Below are 11,698 nucleotides of genomic sequence, written 5' to 3' on the forward strand. Positions count from 1 at the left end.
AGTTGAGTTATGAGAGTTCATATGTTAGAGTTAGAAAGTTTGTGTTTGAGATTGTAACTTGTTAGATAGAGTCGATTGATAAATTTGCAAATTTCAATAGATTGCAACCACCCGTTAAAAATTTTGTAGACTTTACAACTCCTCTCCTTACCTCTAAGCGCCCCTCTGAAGATCTAGTTAACGTTGCCCATTTTTTCTCAAAAGTAAATGTATCTAAAGAGAAGAGAAATGTTGATAGCACCAAAATGTGCTATCTAATCTCTTTTAATTTGGGACCTTTCTTTGATTTTATGTTCTTATTTGTCTCTTCTATAGGTTACAAAAGCAATTCAAAGATAGAGTTCGGTGAATGTTGATATCATTTTGGAGCTAAAAAGAGCGAAAACGAAGTCTCGCATCAACCTGGGCAATGAGCAAAGAAAATAAGCTTCATTGACCTCTGCCTCGCAGTGTTGCGACGCTATAAGGCAGTGGCCTTGGATTTTGAAAAAAAGCATACAGGGACGTGATGCCATAACGATTTTTATAAAGATCTTTTCCATCGCTACTGGGTTGAGGAGATATCTGATTCCAACTTACTTCTACCAATTTTATCCCAAATTTTTGAGTTTTTCTTGTTGGTTTATGTCTCTGAACTCTTCCTCATCATTCGACATGTAGATAGAGAGGCTAATGTACTCGTTTTTAGGATTTCTTCCCTATTTTATTGTAATTATAAAGATCAAATTTAACTATTTCGCATATTGTGTTGGTTTCAATTATGTTTTCGATGAATCTTCATTATATTTTTGTACACAATAACTTTCACTTTCATTTAAATCTATAATTCATGATTTTCAACATAAGCAAAAGGTTAAGTTAGCTTGTTATTCTATTTAGATGGCATTACTCTAACCAACTGAGAATTGTTCTAGTTAATGAATGTTCAATTAGACGCTTGGAAATTAGTTCATTCTACATAGGGATCTCTAGAACTCAATGCAATGAGAGAAATTCAATTATGCGCTTTTCATCTTGTTGAATTGGAATAATTAGAAATATGAAACAATTTAGCTAGCTTCTCTAATTAAGTTGACCGGGTGAAAATGATAAGTCAAGTACTTAATGATGATTTAGTGATCAAATATTTTGAATAGGAAAAAATCCGGTTCAACCTAAACTAGGATAATTTTAATAATTAGTTCTTCAAATTTATAACTTTTTCCCTACCAATTGATTTGTCACTAATTTATTTGATTCGAATTTGGAACGATAAAATCAGGTCGATCAAATGTAAGGTAAGAAACAAACTAATAACACTCACAAATATTATAGAGAATAACATTTTAACCATAGAAATCACATACAAGCTAAGAGAGTTATAGCTCAAGCCATCAAATTAGAACAACTAAACCAAAAAATGTCTTGAAATATATGCTTAAAACTACAAGCCTCCTTTGATTTATTCAATTTCAAACAACAAAGTCTTAAGAAAAAAGGCAGCAAATGAAGCAGATTATATAAAAGTCTTATGGGTGTGTATATGTGTGTACTCATAAACTTCCATATTCTTTGCTGTGTTAATGAATATGCTATTTATCCTTTGCACCCACACCCTTCTTTGATCTCCTCCTTGGTTTCCTCCATCTTTTGGTCACCATCGTTTTTCGATTCATCACAGCCACAACAAGAAACTTCTACCTTCCCATCTTTGCAGGTTTCCTCCATCTTTTCGTCATCGTCATTTTTCGACGACCCATCGCAGCCACAAGAAACTTCTACCATCTTATCTTTGGTTTCCTCCATCTTTTCATCATCGTCGTTTTTCGACCCATCGCAGCCACAAGAAACTTCTGCCTTCCCATCTTTGGTTTCCTCCATCGAGCCACAAGAAACTTCTGCCTTCCCATCTTTGGTTTCCTCCATCGAGCCACAAGAAACTTCTGCCTTCCCATCTTTGGCTTCCTCCATCGAGCCACAAGAAACTTCTACCTTCTCATCTTTGGTTTCCTCCCTCGTCTTCGACCCATCACAACCACAACAAGAAGCTTCTACCTTGCCATGAACTACGTCGTGTTTCTTGGGAGTGAAAGGGTAGGCATCAATTCCGTGCTGTTTGATCAGGTCGACTGCGTTCGGGTTTAAAGTCCTCCCATCCTGGCCAGTTATAACAAGAGCAGGAATATCATCAACATCAAAATAAAGCTTTAGTTTTTGACATTTCTCATCCTTAAAAGGCAATGCCAACCATGGCATTGATTTGAATGCTTCATTGAAGAAATCTTCATCTTCTTCTTCTAAAGAGACGAACACAATCTCAAAATTCTCTTTTTTCTTCTTCAAGTTGTTGTAAACTTCACTTAACTTTGGTGTAAAAGCATCACAATGTTCATGGCCAGGCAGTGAGAAATACAATCCTATCAATTTTCCTTCCAGCTCAGAGACAGGAATCTACGTACAACAGAAATAGTATAATGACATTGAGATTCAAAAGTTGAAAATATTTATAAATACAAAAAAATATCGGACATTGTTATCGCTATTAGTTAGTATATAGGTAGTGATAGATTACGATAAAGTACTAATTATTCTTTATCAATTTTTAAGAACGATTTTGATTTAGTTCTACTTTCATTGAAAATAAAACTTTTTGCTCCTAAATTTTGTAAGGTTTGTAATAATTTGGTTAACATATCCATTTGAAGTTGTAACAATTAATTTTGAAAGGTGCGTTTAGGAAAATAATTTTGAAATGGATGAAATCTGTTCATGGTGTTCAAAATTACTCCAAAATATCAACATTTAGGTTATAGGTTTGGTATAATAATATGATTAGATGGTTATATAGTTTTATGTGAAATTTAGAATTTACACATAACTCTTTACGATATAAGGGAACACAAGAATTCTCAGTGGCATTTTAAAAACAAAATCAACCATTTTCAAAACGACTATTTTTCCTTTTTAGTTTTCAAAATTTGACTAAGTAGATAAAAAAATTTATAAGTAGAACGTAATGATCATAATTGATTAAGCTTCATTTTTAAAATTTTATGAAACCAAACAACTATCAACTTAATCATCGTTTGGCTTTGCTCTTTTGATATTAAACATGACAAAAGTGATTTTAAAACTCGAAACCAACAAGATCACCGTTTAAACCGTGAAAGCAAGAAAGAAGAAGAAGATCATAGATATAAAGATACCTGTTTTCCATCATTAGAAACCAAATAATTGCGAGAAGCAGAAGCCAAAACGGAAGTAATGGTTTGATTATTTTTCTTAGCCTCTTCTTTTTGAGCCAGAAGTTGCTTTTTTCGATCAATAGTAAAAGGGTAAGCATCAACTCCAAATTCCTTCACTAAATTCACACCATCAGCACTTGAAACTTTGCCATTGCCATCAATAACAACAAGATAAGGAATTGAACTAAGTTGAAACAATATTTTCAACTTTTTTTGGGTCTCTAAATCATCAAATGGAATGGCCAACCATGGCATTTTTGAGAAGTAAGCTTTGAATGAGAGTGCATCTCTATCAGAAGAAATGAAGATAATTTCAAAGTCATTATTTTTAGATTTATTAGCCAACAGTTCCTTGTAAAATTCTGATAACTTTGGTGTGAAAAGTCGACATGGAGGGCACCATCCTGCTGAGAAATATAATCCCACTCTCTTTCCAATTAAAGAACTGATTTTCACCTGTTCATAACACACACAAATAACCCAAAATAATAAACACAAGTCATCGATCGATCATAATCACGTGTATAACAACATTTTTTGTAAAGATAGCACGATATATACCTGATCGCCATTGTTACGGATGAGAAAATCCCTCCTGTCAGAGGAAAGGAGGGAAGTGAGATCATGAACAGCATCAAAAGCCATAATAATTAAAGAAATGATTCTTTAGGTTTATATTGTTGGGTTATGGAAAAAGAAAATGAAAGAACTCAGTTATTAATAAGAGAAACACAAACTTAGTGAGAAAGAAATTAACTTTTATGGATTATTATTAAGAATGTGAAAAATGTAATGATACTCTTTTAAGTCAATAAAAATGAAAAGAATCGAATCATTCACTTGGAGCAAATTGGAGCATGCATTGACTTAAATATAAAGTGTTATTATAACTTTTACTTTCTATCTAATTCCACCAATATTTCATGCAAAATTATTTATAAGTATAACAAAAAAAAAATTTATAGATCAAGATAGACTACTATATGTATCTATCGTACATATCAAAGTTTATCGTAGATAAACTAACTATGATATTTTACAAATATTTTAGTTCATTTTGCAATATTTGAAAATAACCTTTATTTTACTTTGCTAATTTTCACATCATCCAATTGTAAAATTCTTCAAAATCTCACAACTAATAGATTTATTATAAACAAAGTGAGCTTGACTCAGTGGTATTGACATAACTTTCGTTTCAGGAGAGGTTAGAGGGTTCAATCTCTAAACCCTTACGTGGCGTGGAAAAAAAAATTGTTTGGCACAAAATCAATGATAACTGATCTTAAAAAAAGAACTCAAGATTTTTTAAAAGATAATTCTAATTTGCTCTTAAATCCTATCATAGGAAACATTTTAAACAATTTGAGAGAGAAACTATTCAAAAAGTAAAGTTTGGTGCCTAATTTTAGGGGTAAAAATGTTTTTCTTAATGTGTATCTTTCATTTTTTAATTAATTTGGTTATATTTTGGACTTTTAAAACTTTTAAAATTTATACTTTATTCTCTAATTAAACTTTAATAAAAATAACTATATTTATTTTATTTAATTGTGAACTACTTTTATTTTTTTGTTATCAATCTTCAAATTTTCAATATGGAATAATATATCTAACCCTACAATATAATGTTTGTGTTGTAACTTTACATCTACTTTTTGGTTGATGGTTACAAAATTAATAATATGCTTTGAAAAATGAAGCAAAAAGAAAAAAAGGGTGAATTTTTAATTAAAATAAACGTCTTGTTTTTCAAAATCTATACTCTTTTCTAACATATTCTCTCTTACCTAATCTTTCTTTAGAATAAATCTTTCAACAAATTTTATTTATTTTTTCCTAAACCAAATACTAGGGTTAGGGTAGAAGATATGAAGACATACCGAGCTATTTCAACTAGGTTGATATATCCCTAATTAGCAAGTCTAGATACAACCGAACACCAAAAGCAACACATTATCTCTAAAGAAAATACAAGCAGCGAGAGAGCTAGAAAAAAGCTAAAACACGATGTGTCGTTCTTCATGTTAAAACAAAATCAAGCTCAACCAAGAGTCAAATATTTGCTTTTACTTTATATATGTATTGGAGTAAGAAGATGAAGACTACTTTATATATTATAAAGACTCTAAATAACAAATTACAAAGAATGAACACATATAAATATACAACGTAATAAAGGAGACTCACACATTTCGAGTATGTGAAGATTTGTTGATAATATATCAGTAAACCCAAGAGTTCGAACATCGATATCAAGCTTTCATGGATATATTTCTTATAATTTGTATAAATATATATATAACAATGTATCATCTATGGAACGTGAAATAACAATTCAAATAAGATCTATAAACAAAATAGAGAAGAGATAATAGTGAGAAGAGAAAGTTAAAGAACAACAATCCTATATATATATATATATTTCTCTCCATGTCATGAGGATATAGGCATCTAAGTAAAATATTCTTACCCTCATTAGAAGATTCCTATATATGAGATAATTTTCGTGACAATATCGAATATGCCTCGTTAAAACCTCACTTGAAAAAATCGTCCATTGTGTTGGTGTTTTTCTTAGCTGTGCTGTCAACAAAACCCCTTTTTTATCGTCAACAAAGGTCTTTATTGACATTTTTTGTTGTTAATAAAAGCCAAAATGTAATTGTAGTAGTGATGAGAAAAAAAATCTTAGTACTGAAAGGAAAAAAGATTATTCACACCGTTGAAACACATTGTTGTGGTGTACACTGTGTATCAGAGAATTACATAACATGACTACCATTCATTTACACCTTAGGAAACACATTCACAAGGTGTATATCAGGAAATCATAATGTCGTTTACGTCACAGAAACACACATTCATGAGGTGTGTATCCGTAATCGCAATGATCGAGTACAAAATCCAGCTCATTGAAAACCACTTTATTATATATAAAACTCACAACTCATAATAATCTTAAAACATGTTTTCTTCGTTACCCTAAAACAATTTAAAATAAAACTTACTTTAGACGTTTTTAAACATAAATCAACTAGCAAAACAAAACATAAGTTTATGAATATGTATCTGCATATACTCATAAACTCTCATTTTCTTTTGCTTGTGTTAATATATGTTCTCTTATCCTTTGCATCCTTATTTTTCCTCCTTTGTTTTCTCCGTTGTCGTTTTTCGACCCTCGACAGAAACAAGAAACTTCGACACCCCATCATTTTTTTGACAACAAAATCTTTTGTTCCTACAGATCATAAACGTGGGGTTTTGGAGATTGTGATTCGAGCCTTGCATTTGGAGTATCGTCAACTTGTACGTCGAGTTTCTTGGGAGTGAAAGGGTAGGCATCAATACCGCGGCCTTTGATTAGTTCGACTGCGTTCGGGTTCGAAGTCTTTCCATCTTGGCCAATTATAACAAGGGCAGGAATATGAGTAACCTCAAAGTAAAGTTTTAGCTCTTGGCATTTCTCATCCTTAAAAGGCAATGCCAACCATGGCATTGTTTTGAATGCTTCTTTGAATAAATCTTCATTTTCTTCATCTAAAGAGATGAACACAATCTCAAAATTCTCTTCCTTCTTCTTCAATTTGTTGTAAGCTTCAATTAATTTTGGTGTAAAATTACCACAATCTTCATGGCCTTGCTTTGAGAAATACAATCCAATCAGTTTCCCTTCTAATTCAGAGATAGGAATCTGCATAGCAAATACAAAATAATATATCAGCTGATCATTTAAAAAATATATTAACAACAAAGGAAAATAAAATCCAAAACAAAACATCATTGAAAAAATTTTTAGGGTCACTTTTGTTTCGATGTTCCTTTTAGTTAGGTTTGTTTTCTATTTATTCAAGGATGATTATTTTAGTTATTTTTATCATTACTATTTTTTAAACATTACGTGTGTAAATAGATACTTGAAAATAAAAGTGTTGCTTTTAAAATATAGAAAACCGAGCCAAAATGTTTACAAATATATATAATAAAGTATCACCCAGTAGATGATGATATACTATGATAAAATGTCTATTGGTGATAGATACATTTTTAGTAGTTTTGCCATAGAAGAATAAATTCAAAAAATAAAATAGAAATGATAGAGAATGTGTATGGTTCTGTATCTACATGTTACCGTGTTGCTTTATAACTTGAACTCACAATCGAGTTTCACTTACTTTTCGTTTGGATTCAAGAAAGTTGAAGAAATGATTTAAAATGATTTATTTCGTTTGAAATGAATATATTTAAAATTTCATATTTGGATAAGAAACGAAAATAAAAAATTTATTAAAGTAGACTTTTATCTATGAATATGTTAATTGAAAATTAGAAAATGATAAGATCAGTTATGTAAATTTCGCTAAAGAGAAAAATCACGTTTATTATCCTCGAGTTATGTTCACTCGAGTGAGAGAATAAGATATTACCAAAAAAAAAAGCAAGATAAGGAGAAGGAGAGATATTAAAAGATTTTAACTTTTAGAAGGCCACCAAGTTACCTTTCAAGAAAGGGCACAAATAAAGCATATAGATGACTTAGTTATATACCTCATTCCATTCTTTTGAAACTTTCTAACAAATTTAAACAAGGGATAATTATGCATTATTCTCATCATCTTCATTCCCATCAACTTTTCCTTGGGATAAGCATTGAAATAAGGGTATAAAAAGAGCTTTTGATTATTCCATTCTACTTTCATCTCATTTTGACGGTAGTTTTTAAATTTTCTTTCTTTTTAGGATAACAATTGTGGGAATGAAGGATTGAACTTCACACCTAGAACATGAAAGGTTACGTAAATTACTGCTAAGCCTATAAACTTAGTTTGACGGTTCTTAAACTGTCTTAGTTGCTATAATAACACAAAATTTATTTATTATTGGTGGACAGCGTGTGCTAGCTAAGTCTACTAAGTAGAGGGACGACATTCCAATAGGATTCAACGAGATCCTGTACTTAGTTGTTTGCAACATCATATATCAAATTTAAGACATTCAAACATAAACAAAAACCGATGCGAAGAAAAGATTATATGAGTACCTGATTTCCATCATTGGAAACCACATAAGTGCGAGAAGTAGAAACCAAAAGGGAATCAATGGTTTGGTTGTTTCTCCTAGCCTCCTCTTCTCTCTGAATCAAAAGCTGCATCTTTCTATCAGAAGTAAAAGGATAAGCATCAGCTCCAAAATCTCTCACTAAACCCACTCCATCATCACTTGAAACTTTCCCATTGCCATCAATAACAACAAGATGAGGAATTCCACTAAGTTGAAACAGTGATTTCAACTTTTGTTTGGTTTCTGAATCTTCAAATGGAATGGACAACCATGGCATTCTCAAGAAGTAAGCTTCGAATGAGTATTCATCTCCGTCAGAAGAAATGAAGACAACTTCAAAATCGTTAATGTTTTTAGAAGCTAATTCCTTGTAGGTTTTTAATAATTTTGGAGTGAAAAAACGACAAGGAGGGCACCATCCTGCTGAGAAATATAATCCCACAATTTTTCCACTTAAGGAACTAATTTTTACCTGTTCAAAAAACTCAACCCGAATTAATGACTTTGTTAATTCCTCATGCCAAAAATTATAAGTGAAAGTCGTGATTATTAATTATAACTATAACCTTAGTTTTACTTGAAGTCAAGAACGTAGCAAGAAAACAATTAGACACGAAGAGTCAAACAAAAACTTAAGAAACCATTAGGATGAAACTAAGAACAGAAAGGTTAAAAGTAAGAATCCGGGATTACATGAGTGAAAAATGAAAACGAAGATAATATTTATATATATATATATACCTGATCACCATTGTTGCGAATGAGGAAATCTCTCCCCTCGGAGGAAAGGAGGGAGTTGAGATCGTACATAGCCTCAGAAGCCATAATAATCTTTTAGATTCTTAACCTTATTGCTGCTTTTTAAAGTTTGGTGATGGAGAAATGAAATAAGATGCCAAATTTATTAAAGAACTTGCCATTGATACAGAGAACACAAACTTTGGATTACAGAAATTAAAACGTGATGTGAAAAATCTGAAGTCAAAATAAAATAAAAAAAAAGAATCGAATCAAAATCCTCCTCTTAGCCTTTTTATATCTTTAAGAATGAATATATATATATACACACAATAAACTTAGCCACTAAGCACAAGAAGTATGGGTGTATGTAAGCTCGGTGAAAAATTATAGACCAACCCAAACTATTTGCAAAAAAAAAAAAAAAACTCAATAGACAAGAATCAACTCAACCGAAAAAATCTCGGTTGGGCCGAGAGTTGGTGGGTGGTTTTTTTTTCTTTCATCATCTTTTCGTATTATTTTAATTTTTAATATGCAAGGAGAACAAATTGTCATTTAAGTGCAAGCTCGAATGTATATATTATACGTTCAAATTCTAAGTCTTCTATACAAAAAGAGGTTTACTTTTAAGTTTTAGGTTTATATATACAAGTTGGTAACACGTGCGCTAAATTTTCATTTTATTTGACTAAATAAAATTAAGATAGTAATTAATTACATGCAAACTATATTTATTTACTCATGATTTTTTGAAATACATTTTTTCAGTTTCATTTCTCGAGAGGTTTTTTACCTAAGACTTGTTATATGCGTGTGTATGAATTGAATGAGCTAAAAGATATAAAGAATTTGATAGTATGATTATGAAATATAATTCATTCAATCAAACTTTAGATTTATGAGTATATTTTTTTTTATATGTATCTTTACCTATAGAATGTTTAAATAGATTTGAATTTTGGATCGACATTAACTTGATTATTATTTGGACATTTGTGTAAATTCCATATATTTTATGTATTTCTATCCTATATTCAAAAAGTATAATTATTTAACCAATTTTTCAAGAATTATAATTAGTTATTGTTTTGAAATGAATAATTAAATTATAATACAATTAGAGAAACAATTTTTTTTTTAATTTTTATTTTGATCCCTTAATTATAAGATCCATAGTATATTATTGTGGTAAGCACATTTTACGTACATCAAAATCATACTTAATCACATGTGTTTTTTTTTTATAAATAGAACAAAACAACAAAATATTTACAATTTCGAAAACGAAAAAGCCCACAATGGAAATTTCCAAAAGTGGCCTGCACATAATATATTTGGGAAATGATCATTTAGATTTAGATTTGACTATTGTATAATCATTTAGATTTTGGTAGCCAAATGTAAACAATTTTTTTGGTTTGTGATCATTTAGATTTGACTGTTTAAATTTGGTAGCCAAATCTAAACGATTTTTTTCAAAATTATTTTGTACGCGATCGTTTAAATTTGACCTACAATAGTTTAGATTTGATTATTTAAATTAGGGTAGTCAAATCTCAACTATTTTTTTCAAGATTTTTTTTGGTACACGATCATTTATATTTAGCAATCTAATATATGCCTACAATTTTTTTTTAAGATCTCTGTATTTGACACATGATCTTAAACCAAATAACAATTTGAAAAAAATATAAAAAAAATATCGAAGAAAGAAAAAGATGATCTTTGTATTTGACACACGATTTTAAACCAAATAACAGTTTGAAAAAAATATTGAAAAGACACACGATTTTAAACCAAATAAGAGTTTGAAAAAAATATTGAAAAGACATACGATTTTAAACCAAATAACAGTTTGAAAAAAATATCGAAGAAAGAAAAAGACGATTGTAAGGGAAAAAATGCAGTAGAAAGAATATGATAAGGAATGGAAAATGAAAATATTTAAAAAAAACTACGGAAAAGAAAATGTAGCATAAGAGGAAAAGAAAAAAGATTGCAGAAGAGAAGAAAGACAACGATAAAGAAGGACAAACTTGAAATTTTAAAAAAATGGTAAACTTCATAGGTTTTTTAATTTGTGATAAGAGTCGTAAATATTTTGTCAGTTTGTTCTATTTATGAAAGCTAATTATTCTATTTATGAAAGTTAAGCTTAATTAGAAAGCAATTGTTTGTTCTCTTTAAGAAAGTTAATCTTAATTATAAAGCAATAATTAAAAAATGAAAAACTTAGTTCTTTGGCATATCCTCATGCCATTTGGTTATTTTTTGAAAATGACATTTCTACCGTTATCTCTTTAGTCTCCCACTTTTACCTTATTCATTCTTGAATTCTCATCAATTTCTTTGCATCTTTTTTATGGGTCTGATGAAGATTCGTGGGATTTTTGTAGCCTTGGCTCACAAATCTTTATATATTTAAACTTGTTAGGAGACTAATATTTTCATACCTTTGGAAACATGAATAGAAAAAAAAAAATATAGGATATTTATCTGAATAGGTGAACGATAGTGAGGGATGTGAATAGTTTTACAGAAATTTTAATAATATAATTAATTGAAGATAAAAAGTTAAAATTATTAATAATTAATTTCAAATTGAAAAATAAGTAAAAGCAAATTACAATAAAACCAAACCAAAGTAGAAAACAAATAAATCACAAAAT

At 29.9% G+C, this 11,698-nt stretch overlaps 1 protein-coding gene across 1 annotated transcript; it reads right to left on the bottom strand.

Moving 5' to 3' along the window:
- Window positions 1–1,287: 1,287 nt before the first annotated feature.
- LOC101221696 (probable nucleoredoxin 1-2) lies at window positions 1,288–9,232 on the bottom strand. The gene is made up of 6 exons (XM_004141483.3): window positions 9,030–9,232; window positions 8,269–8,760; window positions 6,497–6,921; window positions 3,786–3,846; window positions 3,186–3,680; window positions 1,288–2,430 (listed from the first exon to the last, which is right to left on the bottom strand). The coding sequence occupies exons 1-6, from the start codon at window positions 9,111–9,113 to the stop codon at window positions 1,576–1,578; spliced, it is 2,412 nt and encodes an 803-aa protein (XP_004141531.3). The 5' UTR covers window positions 9,114–9,232; the 3' UTR covers window positions 1,288–1,575.
- Between the last annotated feature and the right edge of the window lie 2,466 nt (window positions 9,233–11,698).

The sequence above is a fragment of the Cucumis sativus genome, chromosome 5 (assembly GCF_000004075.3).
Source record: "Cucumis sativus cultivar 9930 chromosome 5, Cucumber_9930_V3, whole genome shotgun sequence".
Lineage (NCBI taxonomy): Eukaryota > Viridiplantae > Streptophyta > Magnoliopsida > Cucurbitales > Cucurbitaceae > Cucumis > Cucumis sativus.